The sequence below is a fragment of the Lucilia sericata genome, unplaced genomic scaffold (genome assembly GCF_015586225.1).
Source record: "Lucilia sericata isolate MDLA Ls3-8-SP2 unplaced genomic scaffold, ASM1558622v1 Contig001180F_arrow, whole genome shotgun sequence".
Taxonomy (NCBI): Eukaryota; Metazoa; Arthropoda; class Insecta; order Diptera; family Calliphoridae; genus Lucilia; species Lucilia sericata.
The window spans coordinates 1-26,797 of record NW_023995148.1 but is presented as its reverse complement, the minus strand read 5'-3'; the positions used below and the strand labels follow the sequence as shown (position 1 = coordinate 26,797).

The 26,797-nt window shown below is 26.6% G+C and overlaps 1 protein-coding gene across 3 annotated transcripts in view; it reads right to left on the bottom strand.

Annotated features, from left to right (window-relative positions):
• LOC119610410 (phosphoinositide 3-kinase adapter protein 1) overlaps nt 1-26,566 on the bottom strand; it is a 34,334-nt gene extending 7,768 nt beyond the window's left edge. Inside the window, exons 1-3 of one of the 3 annotated variants that reach the window (XM_037965588.1) lie at nt 26,343-26,566; nt 25,969-26,177; nt 25,600-25,811 (exon numbers count right to left, since the gene is read on the bottom strand). In XM_037965588.1, coding sequence (XP_037821516.1) covers nt 25,600-25,811; nt 25,969-26,177; nt 26,343-26,438 — 517 coding nt within the window. In that variant the 5' untranslated portion in view covers nt 26,439-26,566. Of the gene's footprint in view, nt 1-1,862; nt 2,071-13,487; nt 13,932-25,599; nt 25,812-25,968; nt 26,178-26,342 lie in introns of those variants that run through there. The other 2 variants (XM_037965590.1, XM_037965589.1) reach the window with 2 other exon arrangements.
• Nucleotides 26,567-26,797: the final 231 nt, after the last annotated feature.

The window sequence follows — 26,797 nt, the reverse complement described above, 5'->3', positions numbered from 1 at the left end:
ACAGACAGACAGACAGACTTTGAAAAAAAACATAGTCTGCTTACAAAGACAAGGCCAGCTTTAAAAAAAAAAAAATAACATAAAATTTAAATTTAATTTTTGCAATTTTAAATTTTTTCTCATTTTTTTTCATGAAACATCTGTTAAGTGTTATAGACAGATTTGTGTCTATATATTAAATGAATACAAAACAAAACCAACAAAAAACATTTTTTATATTGCGGCATTTTAAGACTAAGTAGCAAATTCCCCCTGGTCCCGGTTTAATTTTTGTTGTCTCTTTTCTTTTATAAAATTACAAATAATCATTTAGCACAATTGTATTTGGTATTGTCGTTTGAAGTCAAGTGTTTGAAGAAAACTAAATAAATATTGACAAGAAATTGAAGAATTGTTTATACCCTAAAGAACTTGAAACAACAAAGAACCTCTAAAGACTTCTTACAGTTGTATAGTACCTCTATTAAACTGTAAGACTTTAAGGTTTATTTTTTAGTTAAAGGAAAAATTGCTTAAAATATCAAAGAATTTTTGACATGTCAAATGATCCTATATAGATTACACGGGTATAGACGAGTAGCTAGTGAAAAGTACTTTTCGCCTGCAACTGGTTCGTACTACAAATAGTGAAAGTTCACACAGCATTAGACTGATTTCGATGGCACAAATAACGACTTTTTTAAGTGAAATTAAAAAAATTTTGAACTGATTACCCTATAGATTACTAAGGGACAATTTATTCCCAATGTTAGTTTTTTAATTATGTAATCTTTAATTTCTTTACTTTCGAGTTGCATAATTAATACTTTATAAAGCTCCTTTAAAAAACTTTCCAAACTGACTACTCTCTAGTTTACTAAGCGACAGAAAGTGGTAATTGACCTAATACTAACTGATTAGGAATGCGTACTTATAAGTAATAAAGTTTACTCTGCAAAATATTACTTTTGCCAAGCAAAATCAGCTGTTTCTAAAGTTAAATATGAAAATAATTTTCACTAATTACCCTCTAGATTACTTAGGAACACTCTGACCACACACTGACCATTGAAACTAACAATAGATCAGTTGAAATGAAGACTACATAAAAGGTTTCAAGTTGAACCTACCATAGTTAAATTTATTAAGCAAAATAATCAGGTTTTAATGTATAACCTAATAAACAGTTTAAACTGATTACACTTTAGATTACCTGGGGACAGTAAGTGATAATTGGGTCATAATTAGATAAGTTAGTCTTAATATAAAGTATATTCTTTAGATTACTTAGGGACAGTAAGTGGCAATAACCCTAGTCTATTTTAGTTGGAATTTGACCAGTTAAAACAACTTTAAATTGACTACATTATAGATTACCTGGGAACACTTGACTCTACAATACAACATATTTAAGGAGCATAAACAAATTTAAACAAATTGTTAAGAAATTCCATAGATATTTGAATTTACAAAAATTTGATAAATTATGAAAAATAACTTTCTAGAAATAAGTGGTAAATTATAGATAATAACTTTCTAGAAATAAGTGGTCCCCTTATTTAAGTTCTTACTTTAAATTGTTTGCTTTGTTTTTCTCTAAAAAAACTACTGATATTGTTTTGAGTACACATGATTCTTTTAAATAAAATTTAATTTCTTTGCTATATATTATATATATTTTTTTTTTAGAAATACTGATCTCGTGATTTTATTTTTATAAATAAAAAAATTGCTGATGACAACTAAACCTGTCTGTCAATTGCCAATTTTGATTAAATGAAATTTTTGCAAATACAAAAACAATTTAAACAATTTTAGAAAAAAAAAACTTAAATTTCTTAAACAGATGTTTTTTTCTTTGAATAGATATATGCCATTCTTACCCATATCCAAATATTCAGTTTCATCAATTGTTCGATTGAATATTAGACATTGTTTTAGTAAACAGATTTTTGGTTTACGTAACGACATTTTGTTTAAATTTTTTAATTATTTATTTTAAAAATAAACTTTTCTTTAGTTTTAAATGTTTTTTGTTTATTTCTATATTTAATTTTTCCGTACATGTCTCTCTCTTTAGTCGAGTTTAAATGCTAGTTTATAACTAAAATCTAGTTAAATTTATTTTTTGCTTAATAGTTGATTTCTTTTTTTTTAGTATTATTATTATTTTAATTAGACTTTATGTCATTTAATCTAAGTTTAGGCTTAGTTATGATTATGATTTCTTTTTTTCAGTCTATCTGTCTGTCTCTCAGTTCATTGATGTCATGTGTGGTTTTTCACTTAATTATAGTCGAGACCAAATTATTGTTTGAAAATTGTATAGAATTTCAGTTTTTTTTTATATATAATTTTATAAATGTTATTTAGTTAAAGCTTGTGTTGTTTTGTTTAATTGTTTGTGTAAATTAAGATTTTAATTAATCAATTAATTACTAGAGTTTAACAACAACAACAAGAACAATAGAGCTTATATTACTAACTGTGATTTAGCAAATGATATGTTTGCCATGATTTAAACAGAATTGTTTTTAAATAAATATTGGACCTAATTGCCTCTATATAGATTACCAAGTTACAGTCTAGTAGCTAGTGAAAAGTGATATTCGCTTGCAAATGTTCTCTACTGTAAATTGATAGAGCTCACAATGTATGAAACTGACTTTTTTTTTGGTAAAAATAACTAATTTTTAAAGTTAAAGTTAAATCTAAGCAATATGAATTGTTTACCCTTTAGATTACTAAGGGATACAAGGTAACAATTAATTTAATGCATTTTTTTGAAGTTAACAACAAAGGGATGAAATTGATTCTTTAACATATCACTTTTGACAAGCAAAATTAACACTTTATAAAGTCCCTTAAGAAATAAATTTCACACTGACTACTCCTTAGTATACTGAGAGACAGTATGGGGCAATTGACCTAACACTAGGTGAGTAGAAATGCGGACTCCCAGGTATTAAAGTTGACACTGCATAGATTACTTTTGTTAAGCAAAATCAGCAATTTCTAAAGGGAAATATGTAAATTATTTTCACTAACTACCCTTTACATTACTTAGGAACACTAAGTGACAATTGCTACTAACAATAGATTAATTGAAATGATGAATGTTAAAGTAGACCGTACAAGAGCTAACTTTTGCTAAAAAAAATACACAGTTTTTTAAGCGCAAAATTAAAACGAGTTTACACTGACTAACCTCTAGATTACTGGGGAACAGTAAAAGGCAAATGCTGCATAAGTGGATATTAAGAAGACATAAGGTAAATCGAGTTAAAACTGAATAATTGCTTATTAGGATTTGCCAGTTTTAGTATGGCAATGCCCTCTTTAAAATTCTAATTGGATTCCCGAAAACATTAATGAATCAAGAAGAGAGAGGGAGAGAGCGTGTGTGTGTGTGTGTGTATGAGAGAGTATAATAGTGAGATGAAAGACTTAGATTAAGTATTTAGTTATTAATAAACTGTAATTATGATCCTTTAGATTCCTGTTAATAAGCAAATTAGACTATGTTTTTTTCTTGTTTTTCAATTTATTTTTATAAAAAAAATTCTCATGAAAACTAAAGTATTATTATCATAAGTGATGATACTGATGATGATGATGATAACTGACCTAAAAACAAAAAATTTAATTTTATTTAAATTTATGTTTGAATTTATTTAACAATCACGCTACATTTGCTAAACTCACACCAGTTATATTATAGTTAGTTAAAGTGTTTTAGTTTCTAAACTAAATTTAATATTTAATAATTTAATAAAAATCATATTTTCACTTGTTAGTGTGTAAAGAAGTGAATGTATAAATTTCACTGCTCTCTCCACTCGCATGAATAATGTTTAAGGTGTAAATTTGTAAAAATGTTCATTGCAAATTATTAGGGGTATTCCAGGGATTTAAAAAATGATTTTAATTTATAAAAACAAAAACAAGAAAAAGGATACATTTTAAACTTCTGAACATACAAATTATGAAAAAAAAATTTATCATAATTTTATCATAAGGTCTGAACTATGTGAGCTGCTTATGAGCCGATTTTGATAGTTTTCAATGGAAAACTCTTGGACTAATAAATTGTTTTAAGATTTAGGTCTGTAACATAAAGATCTTCGGAAAGTTAATTTCACATAATATTCGACCCAGAAAGTCGACATTTTCTCTTTATCAAGGGAAAAAACTTAAATTTAAAAGAAATGATTAAAATTGTGTTTAATTAAAAATTGTGTTAAATACCTAAAAATTAAATAGAAATTTGCAACTAAAGCTTTTTCCCTAAATTAAACGTTTCGTTAAAATTTCTAGCAAAAAAAAAAACCTAAAGAATTTTTTTGTTAAATAAAAACTCAAGTTAAATGCAACAGGAAATAGCTTATTTATAAAGAATGAAATAAAAATTATTACAACTTTTAGTTGTAATAAAACTTTATAAACAACATCGTCATCATCAACATCAGAAACAACATCAAAATCATCATCGTCAGCAGCATCATTAAGCACATAATGTATAAATTATGAGAGCACTAACAGATATTCTAAGAAAACTACAATAAAAGCGACAAGCGTAAAACAACAAAAAATTAAAACAAATTTATTCATAATTCTTCTAATAAAGAAACAAAATTTGTTAAAAATTTCTACTTTGTGTTTCATAATTGTGGCCTTAAAGCTTTCATTGTGTTTTTTCCCTAAACAAAAGTAAATATTTTAGCTTTCTGGGAGTAATATTCATAGACTCTGACTTGTGTTGTCTAAACAGTAGCAACAGTGGAATTTCTAATTTATATAGTACTCATTCCATGGACTAGACAAAAAAAAAAAAAAAAAAAAAAAAAAAAACAGCGGCCAATTATAATAAATCTAACATTAATGCTACTCATACTTTGACTGCTAGCGACTACTAGGATGATTATAATAATGATTATTGGAACTCATAAAAAAACTATTTTGTGTTTTTGTTTTTCATACTCCTCCACAGCAGATGTGTTAAATTATGAAAAGTATTTTGTTTGAAAACTTTATTTTCTCTCTAGGTTTTTTTTTTTAACAGAAAATGTGGAATAGAAATATTTATGTGTTGGTTTACATTTTAAGTTGAAATTTATGTTTTAGAACGTTAAATAAAGTGGTGATGGATATTTTTTGGGGGGTGGTGGTGAATTTAACACATTTATTTAGGTGTAAAATTTCTAAGGCGAAGGAAAGCTTTTACTAAATTTTGTAAATAACATAAATTAGTTTAAAAATTATAAATGTTTTAATTAAATCATTTAAATGTTTAAGGTATTAGTGAAGTTAATGTTTTTTTTAAAGATTCTTAGAGAAATAAAGTTTATTTATAAAGCTTTTTTAGAAATAAAATTTTATTAAAGAGCTTTTATTTTAAAAAAAGCTTTTTAATGGATTATAATTAAACACAGCTCACTTAAGGGGCTTAATTAAAAATAACTTTGCCTAAAAGTCTTATTTTTAAGAAAGCTTTAATTTTTCAGTACAAAATATTAAAAAAGCTTGAGTTTGAAAATATTTATGGTTTTTGTTAAAACTTTACTTATTAAACGCTATAATTTAGTGTTATTTTATTAACCCATTAAATAAAGTTTTTATAAAAGCTTTATGAAAAAGCTTTTCAATATAAAATATTTAAAAAGCTTTAGTTTGAAAATATTTATGGTTTTTGTTAATCTTTTTTATTAAACGCTTTAATATAGTGACATTTTATTAACCCATTAAATAAAGTTTTTAAAAAGCTCTATCATAAAGCTTTATTATTTTAAAGTAAGATCTGATCTTTAAAGAATGTTTGTAAAAGAAATCTTAATTTTGTGAAATTTCTATTGAAAAGCTAAAAATTTCTAAAAAAAATATTGAATTTCACACACAAATTTATAATTCTCATAGATTCTTTTTTTTTTTTTTGTCACTCCCAAACGACAAGTTCTAAGAAAATTTAAACTATAACACCTATATTACAAGTTTAGCATATTAACGAGTGGTGTTAATTTAAGTTTTTAAACAAATTCTATAAAAAGTTTTTATTAAAAAAATTGTTCTACTTCTATGATTTGTATTGGATTTAGAAAACATTATTTAAGTATTCTATATTTGTTTCATATACAATACAAAATGTGGTTGCATTTACATGTCAGTTGCTGCATGCAACAACCATATACCACCACTTGTTTTGTAAAATTACAAATGCTGGGACTTACTATGCATGTGTGTCTTTCAAATGTCTGACTGCTGTTGGCAGTGTAAGTTGGCGGTTTAGTGGTTGATGTTTTTCTTTTTTTTTTACTTTTTCGGTTGCATGTTCTTGAGCTCTTATGTGTCTGTCTGTCTGTTGGTTAGTCTGAAACGCGTACGAGTGTAACAATTCAATTAAAAAAAAAAGAGTTTGATTTTATTTTTAAGGTTTAATAGACTTGTCTTAATTTTAATGACTTTTCAATTGTTTATTATGTAAATTGTTGTAAAGTGGTGGTGTTTTCTTTTGTATTTTTTTGGAAAAAACCGACATTGTTTTCTTTTTCGATGGTAATGATTGTTTAATGAATAATTAAATTGAGTAGTTGGGGGAAAATAAATGGAAATTTGTGTTTCCTTTAGAATTGTAACAATTAAGGAATTACAATTTTTATGAAGCAGCCATATTTTTCTAGCAGCTATTGAAATTTCTTTCAGATTGTTAATTTAAGGTTTAAGTTTTTATTTATATTTAATAGACAACATGGCTGCTACTTAACAAATTTCCAAAAGTTATGACCTTTTGAATCTTGGCAAATCTTTAATATTCCGAAATCTAATCTAGTCTAAAGACTATTTTGAAGTCTGTTCTATAGTGTTTATAAAGTCTTGTTTACAGTCAAGTCATAGTATAGTCTATAATGTAGTCTATATTCAAGTCTAGTCCATAGTCTAGTCTATAGTCTAGTCTATAGTCTAGTCTATAGTATATTCTATACTCTAGTCTATAGACTAGTCCATAGTTTATTCTATACCCTATTTTATAGTCAAATTTATAGTCTTGTCTATAGTCTTACCTATAGTCTTACCTATAGTATTATCTATAGTCTCGTCTATAGTCTTGTCTATAGTCTTACCTATAGTCTTATCTATGGTCTTGTCTATGGTCTTGTCTATAGTCTAGTCAATAGTCTCTAGTCTAGTCTATTGTCTAGTCTATTGTCTAGTCCATTGTCTAGTCTATTGTCTAGTCTATTGTCTAGTCTATTGTCTAGTCTATTGTCTAGTCTATTGTCTAGTCTATTGTCTAGTCTATTGTCTAGTCTATTGTCTAGTCTATTGTCTAGTCTATTGTCTAGTCTATTGTCTAGCCTATTGTCTAGTCTATTGTCTAGACTATTGTCTAGTCTATTGTCTAGTCTATTGTCTAGTCTATTGTCTAGTTTATTGTCTAGTCTATAGTCTAATCTATAGTCTAGTCTATAGTCTAATCTATAGTCTAGTCTATAATCTAGTTTACAGTCTAGTCTATAGTCTAGTTTATAGTCTAGTCTATAGTCTAGTCTATAGTCTAGTCTATAGTCTAGTCTATAGTCTAGTCTATAGTCTAGTCTATAGTCTAGTCTATAGTCTAGTCTATAGTCTAGTCTATAGTCTAGTCTATAGTCTAGTCCATAGTCTAGTCTATAGTCTAGTCTATAGTCTAGTTTATAGTCTAGTCTATAGTCTAGTTTATAGTCTAGTCTATAGGTTAGTCTATAGTCTAGTCTATAGTCTAGTCTATAGTCTAGTCTATAGTCTAGTCTAGTCTATAGTCTAGTCTATAGTCTAGTCTATAGTCTAGTCTATAGTCTAGTCTATAGTCTAGTCTATAGTCTAGTCTATAGTCTAGTCTATAGTCTAGTCTATAGTCTAGTCTATAGTCTAGTCTATAGTCTAGTCTATAGTCTAGTCTATAGTCTAGTCTATAGTCTAGTCTATAGTCTAGTCTATAGTCTAGTCTATAGTCTAGTCTATAGTCTAGTCTATAGTCTAGTCTATAGTCTAGTCTATAGTCTAGTCTATAGTTTAGTCTATAGTCTAGTCTATAGTCAAGTCTATAGTATAGTCTACAGTCTAGTCTATAGTCTAGTCTATAGTTTAGTCTATAGTCTAGTCTATAGTCTAGTCTATAGTCTAGGTTATAGTCTAGTCTATAGTCTAGTCTATAGTCTAGTCTATAGTCTATTCTATAGTTCACTATAGAGTATTGTCAATAGTCTTATCTATAGTTTGGTCTATAGTCTAGCCTATAGTCTATAGTGTAGTCTATAGTCTAGTCCATAGTCCAGTCTATAGTCTATCAGTAGTCTAATCTATAGTTTATTCTATAGTATATTCTGTTGTCTAGCCTATAGTCTAGCCTGTACTCTATTTTATAGTCTAGTCTATAGTTTAGTCTAATTATTTTTACCACTAACAACAAATCAAAATTTAACCAAATATTCAAGCAATTTTAACCAATTCTTTTTAGTACAATAACAACAACCAAAAACTTTACAAAACAGGAAATGATAATTATTCATATACGCCTCAGTGCGACAGTTTAAACACCCTAAGAAATTTCTAGAAAAAAAAACACATAAAAATCACTCAAAAACAAAATTCTTAAAAAAATCACACTTTAATATTAAACCCTTCAATGAAACACATTTAAAAACTTTGTTTTTTATTTATGCCCTGTATTTATAATCTGAAAGTGACAAAATATTTTCTAACCAAAAAAATACTCAATGACTGATTGAGTTATCTATCACACAGCCCCCCTCAGCAAGATTTACCTTAAAAGTTTTTAAATTGATTTTATGTATTTGAAAGCAAAAAATCATAGCGTCTTTTTTTAGGCTATTAAGGAAAAATAGCTACTTTAGATTGATTTATAAAGTTTGTTGTAGTTTTTAGATTTAGCTATTTAATATTGGAAATTATTTAGAAAATGTTGTTTTGTTTGTCACATAAATGTCTTCATAAATTTCAAAATGATAGACAGACGGACTGTAGATGAGGAGTTGTTTTTTGAGTGTATAATAAATTTAGCCTGCAACTGCATTTAAAATAAAATTTATGTTTATGTTTTTTAACATAAATTTTTAATGCGGAAATATTTTTAGTTTTGAAAAAATAAAAAAATTGGGGAAAAATTAAACACATGGTAGTTTACAAAATAAAATTTTAATTTGCAACATTTTGAATTTTTTCCAAGAATCTTGTTATTTTTTGTTATTTAATTATTTAAATTAATCTTATTGAGTATTTATATCTTAAAATATTTACTACCTGCTTTTAAAAATATTCAAAAAATTTTATATGTTTTTAAAACTCTTGAGTGTCAGGAGAAAAAACGACCACACTTGGCTCAACATCTGTTAGAGATTTTTATGTTTTTTTGTTATGAAAAACAAAACACTTGAAGAACTCGGAAAACCCATAAATTTAAAGTGTCTAAAAGTAATTGATACTTTTTTTTTAAAAAGGTACTTTTATTTCAAAATAAGTAAGAAATGCAACTGTTTGGTACTAATAAATTTTATTTATTGTATTTGGAAACAATAAATCTGAAATTTAATAGAAACATTATTTCTTAATACATAAAAGCTCATCTATAAAGCTTTTTTAATCGTATTTTAATTCTAAAGCTTTTTTTTAAGCTTTACACCTTTTATATAATTTCAATTTTATTTAAACTGTAATATTTGGTAAATAGTTAAAGGTTAATTAAATATTGAAGCTTTTTTAATCGTATTTCAATTCTAAAACTTTTTTAAGCTTTAACATTAAGCCATCCTTTAAATATAATTTCAGTTTTATTTAATATTTAGTAAATAGCTAAAGCTTTATTAAATTTTGAAGCTTTTTTAAGTTGTTAAGCTTAAGTAGTTTAGCTTTAAAGTTTGTTTAAAGGTATACATGCTTACCTCACTTTAGAAAGCTTTTTAATCGTATTTCAATTCTAAAACTTTTTTAAGCTTTAACATTAAGTCAACCTTTAAATATAATTTCAGTTTGATTTAATATTTAGTAAATAGCTAAAGCTTTATTAAATTTTGAAGCTTTTTTAAGTTGTTAAGCTCAAGTGGACTACCTTTAAAGTTTGTTTAAAGCTATACATGCTTACCTCACTTTTAAGCTACTAAACTTTAAAGCTTGTTTTAAGATAAAAGCTCTGGACATTAGGCTTTATAATTAGAATTCTTGTATGAAGTTTGTAGTTAAGCTCTGAAGCTTGTTTATGATCTATTCAGACATAGGTGGGCTAAAAGCTTTAAAACTTTAATAATAAAATTTAAAACAAAAAATGTATAAAAATTAACAAACTTATAGGAAGTTTATTGTTACTTTGACAATTTCATATTATACTCCTTCTTCTCCTCACACTCTTCCACTTTGCATTCTCCCCCCAAACGAGCCACATAAAGAAAGAAAAAACTTCATAGACATTTACAAAAGCATAATATAAACAAAACATTTGTTTAACATTTACCATATACAAAAACATAAATGTCAAAAGAACACAAAAACAACAAGATATAAAAAAAAAACTTTACAAAATATCAAAAGATATACAAAAAGACAACAACAATAACAACAAAACCCTTAAAACAAGAAAATGTTGAAAAATGATTGACAAAAATATGGATGATGTATATTTTAATATTTATTTCTTTTTATTATAACACAGACAGACCGCCCAGAAAGAAGACAATAATAAAACGCAAAATATAAAAAGCAACTACAATTTTTTTTATTTCCGTTGCTAATGGGTTGGCAACTCTTTGTATGAAAAACAAAATGATCAAAAATATTATTTATCTTTCATTAACTACTACTACAGCAAACATATAAAATAAATGAGAAAAAAAACAATTGTTTTAAAAAATTTAAAACCAACAACTAACTAAACTTAAACATAAGAGTGAGTGTAATTTTGTAATTTTAGTATTATGAAATTGAAAAAAAAAATTGAAATAAACCTTCAGCATAAATTTGAATAAATTGCGTTTTACCATGTATATGTATATGAACAATTTCCGGTGCGTTACTATTAGACACATACACAATTGTAACTGCAAACATATAGACAGACACAAAATACATAAGTTCTATAACTGGCTGTCTTCCTCTGACCCTGTGCCTGACTAACGCTCCTTCATTTTAACATGTGTGTAGTGGAAAATACTATAATTTTTTTTAATATCTGTTGGTGGAAACCAACCAAAAACAGAAATAATTTTATAAAATAATATATGAGATTGAGTACTTGTTTCTAAACTAATCCCTTAACACGTACAATTTTTTGTTTCTTAATTTCAAATTCTAAATGCCAGGAAATTTTAAATAGTTTTTTTTTTCATTTTGGCTTTAGCACGTACCTTTAGAAATGAGAAAATATTGAACATCTGTTTGAAACTGAAAATGTTTTTAGTGGGGGATAAGTTGTTTTTTTTTAAATGTTTGTTTTCGAAAAGTCTCCCCTTTTTTATTTTGCCTTAAGTTAGTTTTTTTAGATTTTATTATAATTAAAGTCTTAAGCGTAGCTTGATGTCTAGACATGATTATTTTTAGTTTAGTTTTGTTATATTTTTAATATATTTTTTTATTTTTTATATTTTTAGTTTTACTTCTAACGTGGAGAAGGGCTAGTAAAATGTTTCATTTTGGGGTAAGTTTTCTTTTTCGTTTAAAGAGTTTAATTACTATATTATATATTGTTATTAAAATATGAGAAAAATAAAGACAATCCATCAAATTCGCAAATTTTTCTTTGTAATTTTATACAAATACACAATAAATTAAAACCACAAAAGTATACGTTTTTGTATATTCTGGTTTCTCATTAGATTCTAAAACGATCTAGCCATGTCCATCTGTCTGTACGAAAATGCTAGGGCGCTGACACTTCCCACAAATATTTTGCTCTTCTGAAAATTGTTTATATCCTATACAACTATAGTGGGGAGGGTATTATGCGTTTGTGCTGATGTTTGTAAAACCCAAAAATATTGGTCCTGAACACACCTTAAAGTATACCACTTTCTGAGTCGATTTAGCGATGTCCGTCTGTGTGTCCATGTAAATCTTTGCGCATTATAGGTCGCAATTTTGATGAAATTTGACTCATACTCTTCTTTTGACCTAAGGACGACGCCTAATGAAAATAGTTAAAATCGCACCATTATTTCGCCTAGCCCCCATACAACCATACCCCCCGAATAGGGCTTTTAAGCGCATAATTATGTTAAATGTTCTTGAATAACTTCAAAAATCAGCAAAACTTAGTTTTAAATAAGTCTTAATGTTACTGCTGATTTTCGTAATGATTGGGCTTCATTTGACTCTATCCTCCATATAAAGTCCCTTTCAGAAAATGACTGGATGGTAAAAATTCACTTATAAACACTAATATCATCGTGATGATATTCTGCATAAATAACTAATATTGGCGTAAATCCCTCTATCAAAATTTATAAGGATAGGACCATATTAACCCCCTGCCCCATTTAAACCCTGTTCGTTCAGACAGTTGATTTTCATTCTGCAAAAATGCATTTTGCGATTTTTGTTTGGAAATATTTTTTATTATTTTTTGAACAAATCTATAATTTTTGGAAAATTATTAAATTTTGTGGAGAAATTAAAAAAATACATATTGAAATTTTTGGTAATTCCTTAAAGTTTTTGTTAGCTGCATCAGAGGTCTTTTATTCTGCAAAAACATATTTGGCGAATTTTGTTTAAAAGTATTTTTTATAAATTTTTAAAAAAATTTCTTAACTTTTGTATTCCAAAGTAAAAAGTTGCAAACTTTTTTAGGGGAATTTTTAAAAAAAAAACATTTTAAAATTTTTGGGAAATTTTTAAAATTTTTGTTAGTTTTAGTGATGGTCTTTCATTTTGCAGAAAAACATTTTTCAAATTTAATTTAAAATTATTTTTTATAAGTTTTAAAAAAAATTCGATAATTTTTGTATTCCAAAGTAAAAAGTTGAAAACTTGTGTAATTTTGGTAGAAATTTAATAAAATACATATTGAATTTTTTTGGCAGTTGTTAAAGTTTTTGTTAGTTCTGCCTGTTGTCTTTCATTTTATAAAAAAATTTTGCGATTTTAGTTTAAAAATATTTGTTATTAATTTGAAAAAAAAAAAATTCTTAACTTTTGTATTCCAAAGTAAAATTTGTGTAATTTTGGGGGAATTTAAAAAAAATACAAATTAAAATTTTTGTGATATTTTAAAGGTTTTTGTTGGTATTGATTGTTGTCTTTCATTTTATAAAAAAATATTTTGCAATTTTAGTTTCAAAATATTTTTTTTTTTAGAAATTATTTAAAAAAATTCAATAATTTTTGAATTGCAAAGAAAAAGTTGGAAAATTGTTCAAATTGCTAAAAAATTATTATTGATTGTTTTTTATTTAAATTTATAATAATTTTGATTTAAATAATATTTTTTAATTTTTTTTTTTTTATAAATTTTTAATTTTTTCACTCACCACAACAGAATGTATCCAATTCAATATCATCCATTTTCAAAACCATATTTAGTTTTTTTTTTTTTAACACTAAACACTAGTTGAAATGAATTTTTTAGTTTTTTTTTAAATTAATGCTTATTAAAGCAAAAAAATTTAATTTTAATAAAAAAACACTTGAGTTTATAAATTTTTTAAACACTATATTAAATGTTTAAATTAAATTTTTTAATAATTAGCAAGAAAAAAACTCGTTAAACTAAACAGTTACATTTTTAAAAAAATTTCGTTTAAAAACAATTTTCTTAATTATTATTTTCTTTTAAAATTATTTTTAATAAAGCGCAGGCGTAGAGTTAACTTTTTATTTATTATAATTATTTAAATTATTATTTTCTTTTTTTTTGTTTTAAAAGACCTTCAAATTTAATAAGACAAAAAACTACTCCCTACAAATAAACGCACACAACTGTTCAATTAACAATCCTGTTTAGTTCTGTGGTCAATACAATTGAAAAACTTCACAAAAACTTCTAATACACAAAACTTACAACAACTACACGCACACATACATTTATGCTCTTTTAACACTCATACTTAAACACAAAGATTGCATACATCTCAAAGAGAAGTTTTTTTTAAAGAAATGAAAATAATAAATATCAACAAGAGTTTAAATGAGCGGGAGTATATTATTTAAAGATTGAGTAGAGAAAACAAAAAGAAAATAAATATTATTTTTAATAAATAAAATTATATTTTTTTGCTTGTTGTTGTTGTTTAGAGCATAATTTTTAATAAATTTGTTTGGTTGTCCCTTTAGTACGTGATTTGACAACTTAAATAACAACACAAGTGATTGAGTAGTGAAATAAGGCTTAAAGTTAAATATAGCAAACAACTGCAACAACTACAATAATAAAAAAATGCAAATATAGTTAAAATATCTTTACTCAGAGAATTATGGATATTTTTTTTCTACAAAAGGTGTAAGAAGTGTATGTTTGTGTATGAGCCTCAAACATGTGTCTCTGCTAACACAATAACAATAATCAATTGACGCCGTTTATCAAATAAATATGGCGCATTGCACACACACACACAGGTTTTGTAAACAACAAATAAAATATTTAAAATAAAGAAAAAAAGAAATTATTAAAAGAAAGAATATAATAAAGCTTTAACACATTATTTGCCTTAAAATTGTGTGCAATTAAATGGCTTATTAAGTCAAATTTGGTTATAAAATAGCGGTTATTTGCCTTAAATAGCAAAATAATTAAAAATAGAAAATTTTTTATAAATAAAATTAATTGAAATTATTTAGAAATGGTAGAGAAAAAACAACAGTTAGAAATTGAGAAATTGATTAATAACAATTTGTTACAAAATTCAAATAAAATAAAAATTGCTCAAAATGTAAGATCAAATTACAAAAGGCGAACAGTGTTCGAGTTCGGCTCAAAACGGGTGAAATTTTTTTCGTATATATAGTTTATACAACCTCTATAAGCTGGTTCATAAACTAGTTAGTTAGTCCATATACTAGACCATTGAATAGTCTAAAGACTAGATCACAGGCTAGTCTACAGACCAGACTAGTCAATAGACCAGACTAATCCAAAGAATAAGCAATCGACTAGTCAATAGATTAGTTCATAGAATAGAACATGGACTTGTCAATAGATCATAGACTAACCAATACACTAGTCCACAGACTGGTTCATAAAATAGTTTTTAGTCCATAGAACACTCCATAGACTAGTTTATAGACTAGTCCATAGACTATTCCATACACTATTCCACAGACTATTCAACAGACAAGTCCATAGAGTAGACAATAGACTATTCCATTGACTAGTCCATAGACTATTTCATAGACTAGTCCATAGACTATTCCATAGAATAGTCAATGACTAGTCCGTAAATTGACCATGGACTAGTTCATATATTAGTCCATAAACTAATTAATAGACTAGTACATTAAATAGAGCCTAGACTAGTCCATAAACATGTTCATAGACTGGTCAATGGATTAGTCCGTAGAGTAGTCAATAAACTCATCATTAAACTTGTGAATAGACTTGTTAATAGTCCAGTCCTAGACTGGTCCATAGACTAGATTATAGGGTAGTCTTTAGACCAGACTAATCCATAGAATAGTCAGTAGACTAGTTCATATAATAGATTTGACAATAGACTAGACTATAGAATAATCAATAGACTAGTTCATACACTAGTCCATAGAGTAGTAAATGATATTGATTGTCCAAGGACTAGTTCATATATTAGTCCATAAACTAGTTAATGGACTATTCCATGGATTAGTCTATAAAATATAGCGTAGATTAGTCCATAAACTTGTCCATAGACCGGTCAATGGATTAGCCCATAGAGTAGTCAATAAATTTATCAATAAACTTGTGCATAGACTAATTAATAGCCCAGACCTAGACTGGTCCATAGACAAGACCATAGGCTAGTCTATAGACCAGCCCAATCCATAGAATAGTCAATCGACTAGTTTATATAATAGATTTGTCAATAGACTAGACTATAGAATAATCAAAAGACTAGTCCATACATTAGTCCAAAGACTAGCCCAAAGAATCCATAGAATAAATCATAAGGTAGTCTATGGACCAGACTAATCCATAGAATAGTCAATCGAATAGTCAATAGACCAGTTCATATAATAGATTTGTCAATAGACTATACTATAGAATAATCAATATACTAGTCCATTTGCTAGTCCAAAGTCTAGTCCATAGACTGATCAAGGGATTAGTTCATAGAGTAGTCAATAAACTCATGAGTAAACTTGTGAATAGACTATTTAATAGTTCAGTCCATAAACTAGCCAACTTTCTTTTGAAGAAAAAAGTTTTCTATCCAAAACAAATACATGAATATTAAAGGAGACTGACGACTCCTTTAGAATAATTTTCTTTATATATTGTATTCCTTAAACCAATTCCATTTAAATACAAATTAAATTTTATTCTCTACCATAAAATTCCTTTGAAATTCCTATACCAATGACATAAACCAAACATATTTCGGCATATTTCCATAACAAACGTTAAATAAAAATCTATAGAAATTGTCGAAGAAAAAAAAAACTGATTTATGAAATTCTTTACTATTTCAATATAAATGCATGAGTTTCAAATGCATAAAAACAAAACTAAAGAAATATTATATAAAGGAAAAAGAAAAACAAGCCACATATAAAATTCTAGCACACGTAGAAAATTCTATGTTAATCCTTAAATCATTAAATCGTGACAAACATAACCAATATACAACAAAATCAAATTAACATATGTACGTTAAAGAAAGAAAAAAAAGTAATCCTTAAAAGTATAAAACTAAACATTTTTAATACACCTGATGTGCATGAGAAATTTTCTTTCTAATGTTCTAGACTAACAAAAAATCGAAAAAATATTAATAATTTTTGTGGAAAAAAAAAACGAAACTGTTAAACATAAATGAACATATGTTAAAATGCAAAAAAATATTAAAAACTAACTAAAATTATCTATAAAATTTTAAGCACGTTTTAATGTTATTTCTTGCAATTTTTTTTCTGGCTAAATATTTTTTTTTTATTTTGGCGTCTCTAAGTCCATTAAAATCATTCAGATGATTTATAACAAAAATGACTTTATAGTTTTTCAATAAAATTTATATGAAACATATAAGTAACAAGAAATAGTTTATGGCCTTTGCTGAAATAAATAATAACTTGTCAATTTATAATATTTTTTTGCAGAAAATCATTTTGTAGCATATAAAATAGCAATATAAAGACTTTTTTATTTCTCTAGATTAAAGCTATATCTATATATTCTTTCTTTTTTTTTGTATAAACTTTTAGCTGAAGTTCAAGTTCAGCTTTTAGTTTTGTTTAAAATAAATCTCACGTTTTATTTTATTTTATTTGTATTTGTCTTAAACAAATCATCAGAAATGTCAAAATATTTTATGACAAACAGTAGGCAAACAAAATTAACATTTTCAGTTTTTTTTTTTGATCATAAACTAAATAAGCAACTGTCAATTATTATCTTAAGCTTTAATCAGTTTAAACAGATACTATATAGTTATATAAATATAAAGTACATTTTGAAAAAGAGTAACAACTGTTAACACTAGACGACACAAATTTATAGAAGTATAGACTAGTCGATAGGATAATAAATGGCCTAATCAAAAAGCTAGTTAATTGGACTAGTCAACAGACTGGTCTATAGGCTAGACAATAGGCTAGTATATAGGCTAGTCAATAGGCTAATCTATGGACTAGTCAATAAGCTAGTTTATAGGCTAGCCATTAGGCCAGTCTATATGGTAGTTTATAGGCTAGTCAATAGGCTAATCTATGGACTAGTCAATAAGCTAGTCTATAGGCTAGTCAATAGGCTAGTATATAGGCTAGTCTATATGCTATTTTATAGGCTATTCTATAGACTGGTCTAAAGGCTGGTCAATAGTCTATAGGCTAGACAATAGGTTAATCTATAGGCTAGTCAATGGGCTAGTTTATAGGCTAGTCAATAAGCTATTGTATAGCCTAGTCCATAGGCTAGTCAAAAGCCTAGTATATAGGCTAGTCAATATGCTAGTCTATAGGCTAGTCCATAGGCTAGACTATATGCTAGTCCATAATCTTGTCTATAGGCTAATCAATTCGCTAGTCTATAGACTAGTCCATAGACTAGTCAATAAGCTAGTCAAAAGCCTAGTCAAACGCCTAGTCAATAGGCTAGTCATTGGGATAGTATATAGGCTAGTCCATAGGCTCGTATATAGGCTAGTCCATAGGCTAGTCCATAGGCTAGTCTATAGGTTAGTATATAGGCTAGTCCATAGGCTAGTCTATAGGCTAGTCCATAGGCTAGTCTATAGGCTAGTCCATAGGCTAGTCTATATGCTAGTCCATAGGCTAGTCTATAGGCTAGTCCATAGGCTAGTCTATAGGCTAGTCAATAGCCTAGTCTATAGGCTAGTCCATAGGCTAGTCTATATGCTAGTCCATAGGCTTGTCTATAGGCTAATCAATTCGCTAGTCTTTAGACTAGTCCATAGACTAGTCAATAAGCTAGTCAAAAGCCTAGTCAATAAGCTAGTCATTAGGATAGTATATAGGCTAGTCCATAGGTTAGTTTATAGGCTAGTCCATAGACTAGTCTATAGGCTAGTGTATATTCTAGTCTATAGGCTAGTGCATATTCTAGTCTATAGGCTAGTCAATAAGTTAATATATAGGCTAGTCAGTAAACTAGTCAAAAACCTAGTCTAAAGGCTAGTCAATAGCCTAGTCTATAGGCTAGTCAATTTAAGAAATTTAATTGGTACGAATTTGTTTCTAAAGTACCTTTTTTATAAGAAAAAATACTTTTATAAATAGTTACGAATTACGCTTATTAACTCCTTAAAAGAAAAAGTTTTATTTTTAAACATATTTTTTTTTATTATTAATACCATATTAATTATTTAACTATCAAACCAAACATTTGGCAAATTGACAACATTTCCGTTGACCCCAAGTTGTAATAATAATAATAATAAAATATTGTAATAAAAGGCAAACTAAACAATTAACATACTTACTACACAATTTTATAACATTAGAAAAGGGTAACTAATTATAAAACAAAAACTATTAAAACCTCAAGAATTTAAAAATATTTTAACAACAATTTTATATGTATTTTCAATATTTGCAAGACCAAAACGTGTTAATGGCACGGAAGCTTTTTTCTAAACAAACAGACAATATTTTTTTATTTACAAATGTGGCAACGCGTGCCATTTTTACTGTATAATCACCAATACCAATACAAAATATTTCTATAAACAAAATTTTAGCCAAAATTGGTTTGGGGGTGTTACCATATTTGTAAAAATTCAAATTAATGGAATTTAATATTTATTCAGTTGTTGTGTAGTCTTTGTTTTTTCGTTTTTTTTTCATTTTGGTAACTAATAAATCAATAAAAGCATACAAATATTGTGCAATCCACATAAGTTTGTTCAAAAGAGGCAACAGAAAACAGAATTTTTATTCTGTTTAATAAAAACAAACTACACATCAAAAACTGTCAATAGTCATCATCATCATCAACAACATTTTTTCGCTTGATCAAAAATGCTAAAGGCATATGATGAACTCAAAAACAAAGATACTTCTACTTTTAGTTATATGTAGTATATTTACTTTGCTGGGCATGTAATTTTCCTATAAAAAAGGGAAAGAGTACAGCAATGTTTTCCATACACATGTTTATTTTTATGGAAACATTTTTAAACAAAATTTTCATTTATTTTTTTAATTGTAATTTTATATACTTCCTTATGAGTTGTTAGGTTATTTTTTCACTAAATGCTGGTAATTTTAGATCTAGCAATTTCTTCAAAAAAAAAACTCTAAAATTTTTGAGTTATTGCAGGTGTTTATGGGGGTCAGTTTCATAGCAAAATATTACTCTAGTGGGGGAATTCGAGAGGGAGTACAATCACACTTTTGTTAAATATTTCTTTAAATGTTTATTTTATTAGGTGTTTTGTTTTTGTTTCAATTTTATATAGTTCTTTTGAAATTTTGTTGTTGTTTTTCTTTAAATTATTTATGTTTTTTTTTCTTTTTCTAAGAACATCTGTTCATCAGCTTTTTCCTTTATAATTGTTTGGTTGTGTTGTAAAAAAAAGTTGCAGTTTAGTTTATTGTATTTTTTTCTTTGTTAAATATACAAATCTTTTTATTGTTTGTTAAAATTCTTAAGAAATCTTTGCTACAGGTTTTACATTTACATGATCTGGTAAAGAATCAGGAAGTTAAAGCAGAAATACAAAATTCTGTTTGCTAAACCAAAGGCTAATAAAAATTAACTCGGAAATGCAAAGAAAGCAGAAATTATAAAGTATACAATAAATCTGGTACTTTTTTGAAACAAAATTTCCCGTAAACAAATCAAAATTTATCTAAATCTAGTTTAGAAAAAAAGTATCTTTAAAGGTACTTTTTCTCTAATTTTAGTTGTAAATAGAACTTTTGTTTATGCTTTTTTTTTTTATGTACTAATCTAAAAAAGTACCTTCAAAGTATGTACTCTAAAAATTAAAAAAGTATTGTTTTTTTATATATTTTTAAGTACTTTTCATCTTAGTACCAATACGGTATCAAAATTGATACTAATTTAGTAACAAAGTAAAATTATAGGAAACTTTTTTTTAAAATAAAATTATTCAACAAAATAAATATATTTTAAAACATTTCATTTTAGTACCAAAGTAAAAAAGTACCAAACTTATTTTATGAAAATTCAAAAAAAAAGTACCATAAGTTCTAAAGGGTACTAAAAGGACAATAAATATACTAAAACATATTATTCCTTTGGAAAGAAAAATTAAGAAAAGGGAATTTTAATTTCTTAACAATTTGGTGCCAAAGTTAAAAAGTACTTAAAAGATTTTAATTTCAGAATGTACAATTTGGTATTAATGCACAAAAGTACCAGAGTTAAGTCAAGTGGCCTCCGGTAGGTTAGTTGTTAGTGTTCTAGTCTGGTAGACCGGAGGTGGTGGGTTCGATTCCCACCTGGTTAAGGAGCGCACAACAGACTCCCGATAGAGGCCTTGGTGTATTTCTTCGGATTTGATGTATATATGTCCTCCTTTCAAACTAACTAACAAACTAAGTCAATGAAAAGCCTTTTCTTATAAATTTTTTAAACTTTAATAAAATCGATAGTTTTAAACTGATTTTTATGTTTCTAATTTGGTACTAAAAGTAAAAAAGTACCAAACAAATTTCAAAAACAAAGTTAAATAAAAAATCTGGTACTAAAATGGAAAAGTACCAAACTTATTCTTATAACTCATAAAAGCACCAAATTCTGAAAGTAAAAGTGCAAAAAAGTACCAAACTGAAAGTACTTTAAACATTTAATCAAAAATTTTGCAATTTTTATAAAATTTGTAATAAAACACTAACCCCCTTATTCACAAACAAAATTTTTATTTTATAAATTAGATTTTGTATGGAAATTTTGTTTTATAAACCTTTTATAAAATAAAAATGTTGTTTCTGAATAAGAGGGTAAAACTAAAGTTTTTAATAACTTTTTGGTACTAAAAAATAAAAGTACTTTATTGTTAAAAGAGACGATTGTTTTAAATTTCGTACTTTGTTGCAAAAGGGATCTAAATAAATACAAAATTCAGAGTTTCAATTTTATATGTCGAGAAGTTTAAGAAAAATGTATTCCTGACACTAAATCCAAAAAAGTACCACACCGAACTTTTTATATTTAAAAAGAAATCATGGAAATCAGCTTTTTAGTTACAAATTCAATAAAAAACTTATCGTACTAAAATATCATTAAGTAAAGTTTTTTTTGTGGGAAATAAATGAAACGTTTTCTTGGTACTAAAGCGAAAAAGTACTTTTAATATTTTACCCCAAAAAAAAAAATTGTGCAAATTTAAGGCATTTGCGATATAAATAACTTTATTTAGAATCCAATTTACTCAGAAATTTCTTGGTACTAAAATATCTTTAAGAAAAGTACCTTTTTAGCAAAATACTCCAAATAAACCAAGTATTTTGTATTAAAACTTGAAAAGTACTTAACAGAGAAAGCTTTTTTATATTTAACAAAAAACAATGCATTTAAAATCTTTTGGTACTAAAATATTATTAAACAAAGTACTTTTTTCTAAAGGCTCTAAACCAAAAAGTTTTGTATTTTGTACTTTTGCTAAAGGCTTTAAGCCAAAAAGTTTTGTATTTTGCACTTTATTGCAAAATGTTTTAGATTTTAAATTTAAAAGTGCAAATTTTTAAATTTATTGAAATAAGAAAAATATTTTTGGTACTAAATGGAAAAAGTACCAAAGTCTATTTAGTTTTTTGGTACTAAAGTTAGAAAAGTACTAAACTGAGAAAACTTTTTATATTTAAGAAGAAATATTGCAAAATTTACTAAAAAAAAATTGATTTAAAAATTTTTGGTACTAAAATACCATTAAAAAAAGTACTTTTTCCTAAAGGCTCTAAACCAAAAATTTTTGTATTTTGCTCTATATTGCAAAATGATCTAGATTTGGAATTAAAAAAGGCAAATTTATAAATTTGTTAAAATAAGAAAAATGTTTTTGGTACTAAATAAAAAAAGTACCAAACTTGGGAATTTTTTATAATTGATAAGAAATCTTGTAATTTTTTTATTTTGAGATAAAAACAAATTAAGTTAAAATTCAATTTAGTGGAAAACTTTTTGGTACTAAAATAACGCTAAGAAAAGTACTTTTTTTCTAAAATTATCTAGATAAATCGAAAAACCATTTAAATGCCTTGAAATTCCCCTTGACACTCTTATTATACAAAACTAATTTAAAAATTCCACGGCTCTTACTGTTATAAACATATTAGAGCGACATAATAAATATAAAGATTAAAAATCTTTAGACCGCTTGACAATTTAGTTTATCTTGTTTTTAAGATTTTAGTTTTTTTATGCAAAAAACTTAAGGTGAATATCTAATTGCTGCCAGCAAAAGTGAAATAGTTTAAAAAAAAATTGTGTTTAACACTTTTATTTCACATTGTCGTCGTCGTTGTCGTTGTTGTCTGATGAAAATGAAAATCCTGCAATATACAATTTTAATTCATTGTTGAGCCACAACACGTTTGCCTCATAAAATAAACTAAAGTACGACGAGTAGCAACAAGCAACAGGCGCCACATTTGGTATTTAAACATACAATTATTTAAACAAGTGTTTATTTATTTATCTTTTCATTGTTGTTTTGTTGTATTTAGTTTTTTTTTTGTTAAATACTACTCGTATTTGTGCTTTTACATTTATACAAATGAATTTCAAAAAATATTGTCATCATGTCAAAAAAAGCGAAGAAAAAATATGCGAAATTAAAGGAAATTATTAACATTGTCTTGTTTTCTGTTTTAATTTTGTTTTTGCCATATTGCAATTGTTGTCAGCATGTTGCATGTAATAGTTGTTGACTATTGTTATGTTAATTTTTGCTTGTTTTTTCCTTTCGTTGTTTTAGCTATTTGTGATAATTTTCTATAAGATGAGCTCTATAGTGGGTAGTTTTAGTGTTAGTGTTGGGAAAAAGTACTAAATGGGAAAAATTTAGTACTTTTGTATTCTAATTTTGTTTAATTAGTTAGTTTAAATGGAGGTTGTATGTTACATAAAATCTGATGAAATACACTTAGGGCTTTAAGGCTCCTTTACCAGTGTCTCTGGCGGGAATCGAACCCCCCGGCCTCTGGTCTGTCTAGGACAATAACTACTAACCTTCCGAAAGATCACCAATAATTTTGTTTTAACCAAAATAAAAGATGTAAATATCCTATCAAAAGATTAAGTAAAAAGTACCAAAACAAACGTACTTTTTAATAACTTTTTTACATACCTAAGAAAGTACCTCTTTAATGTAAACACAAAATGTTAACATTTCTAAAAAAGGCGAACAAATTTATCCGCTACAGTTTAAAGCTGTTATAGTACTTTGCAGAAAAGTACCTACTATTCAAAAAGTACTTTTTTCTGTTAACTAGCTTTATATTTGTTCATCTATTTTTATGTTGTTAGAGCTTTCCTTTTACACTTCTTAACAGTTAAAGTCCTTTATTAAATAGTACTATGAAAAAAGTACTTTTTGGTATATAATACCTTATATTTTAACTTTTAATTTTCGTTTTAATATCTTCAAGAAAAACCCCACCAAAAATTCTTAAACTTTATAATGAAACAAGCCTTTTCTATTATTAGTACTTTAAGTACTTTTTAAAAATAGTACGCGCAAGTCAAGAGGAAATGTACTTTTAGCAGATCTGTATTTTAATCATTTATTTTGTTTTTTCAAATCTTGTAGTTCTTGTTATTTTTCAATGACATCAAAGTTTTTCCATTTATAATTTATAACAGTAAAAGTACTTTTTAAAATAGTTCTAAAAAAGTACTTTTTGGTATAGACAGTTCCATATTTTATCTCTTCAACTTCAACTTAAACATCAACTAAAATTCTTAAAGTACTTTTACAAAAAAGTACGGTGTTGTAAAAAAGTACTTTTTGTATAGCTCTTTATTTTAAAATTGGAAATTTTCTTCTACAATTAGTAGCACTTAAAGTACTTTTAAAATACTTGTAAGAAAAAAGTACTTTTTTGATCCTGACAGATTCTATGACAGTTCTGAGTAAGTTTGTTTGTTTGTTAAGTACTTTTCAAAAAAGGTACCGAAGTTTTAAGGAAAAGGTACCATAAAAAAGTACTTTTTATATTAAGCAACTTTATAATTCAAATACAAAGGTATTTTCAAATTTTAGCCAAAATTTTCTTTAACAAGTTTTGGTACTTTTTTTTAAAGAAATTTAAAAAAAGTACTTTTTAACTTAAAAAACTTTCTAGAATCAAATAAAATTATTGTTTTTCAAATTTTAAAGCATTAACGTTTGAGTATTGATTTTGATTCCAAATTTTTTGAAACTTTGTTAAAATGCACTAAAATGTTTGGTAAAAAAATGTGCCAGAAAAAACGGGTATTTGCCTGTAATGCTTGGCTACTAAAAGTATCAAAAAAAAGTACTTTAGAATTAGTAGAAAAATGCACTAAAATAGGAATTAAAAAATTTTCTAAAAAGTATGGTATTAAAAAGTTATTCGGTAAAAAAAAGTACCAAGAACTTTTTCGAAAAAGTACCAAGCAATATGCATAGCAACACTTCACCACGATTTAGCATTCAAACAATTCGTTTTTACTCAGACAATTTTCGAAAAAAAAGTCTAACTAATCTCATTAGCAATTTGTTGTTGAATTGTTATAAATAAATGTGACAGTTAAACGTAGTTTTGACATTGACAGTATTGAATTTATAGAAGAAGAAAAAAAAAAAACTAATGACAAGACGAAAATGGTTAGGAATTAATAAGTTTGTTGTTTTTTACTAAAACTTAATGTTAATGTTTAACAATTTGCATTTGAGAATAATGAAAAAAATTTCACTTTTTAACACAAAGAAAGAAAACGATCTTGTGTGTTTTTCTAAAACCCGGTTTAAATTGTTTAGAATGAATTGTTCTGAAACTTACCTCTTCGCCTATGAGCACCTCTGTATTTATTGGGTGATAATACTGGTGGTCTGGGTGCCATCATTTGAGGCACTTCATCATTGGCTGTTAGAGTAGCAGAGCTATTCTTATGAGAACCATGACGTTCACTAGCCTGACGCCAATTGCCAAAAGAATGACGTCTTACGCCTGTTGAGGGTAATGTATGATGCTGTTGATTATGATGAGTTTTGCTTTAAAGAGAAAAAGTAATAAAATTTATAATTTAAATACTAACAATTTCTGCACGATTAGTTTTTTTGAAAAAAAAAAAAGACTGAAATCAAATGTCAACAGCTGCCTTAAAAAGATCAAGGCTATGGGAGGACTAATATTTAATTTTGCACTTACCTAGGCGATGATGTCGTGTTGAAAACATCATCATGTTCGAAACTGTGTTGTGATGTTTCATTACAGGAACCTAAACGATCGCGAAATGTTTCCGAATGTGAATTAGAGGAACGTTGACGTCTTTGGTGTAACGAAGCAGTGATTTGTGTTTGTAAATGTGCCGCCGACTGTTGATGTTGCGACATCAATGGTTGCAGTTCAAAAGATTGCTAAATTAGAAAAACAAACAAAATAGCTATAATATACGTTCACACAGAAAGGAAGTTCATTATTATTAGTTTTTTTCCCTTTCTTAACCCAACTGTTGCTGGATTTTATGATTTATGGCAATTTAAATAGTAAATTATGCTTTAATCTTTTGCTCAAATACTTACATGTGTAAAACCAAAACTGGCTCTAGGGCTGCCTAATGTCAAAGAGGCTGTTGTATCCAAATTGGCCGATGTAATTAAACGTGTTTGTTCGGGCATGGGTAAACGGGGACTACTGCCTTTGGAATTACGTCTTTTGAATATGGAAAAACCTTTATTGGAACTTTGTGAGTCCGGGGTACGTGGCGATTTGGGATCATTGTAAAAATAATAGGGATTATCTGTAAATAATGAAAAGAAAAATTAAACAATTTTACTTTTTTTTAGAAAGTTTTAATTTAATGATGTCATTTAGTTAAATTATTAAATATTCATGTAATATTATTACCCCCTCCATTAACTATTATGATTTATGTCCCGTCACTTTTGTTTTGAAAATTAAACTTAAAAAATTGCTATTATTACAATTTTTACATACTTATTGTGTTCATCTTGATTTGAATATAATAAAAGCTTTC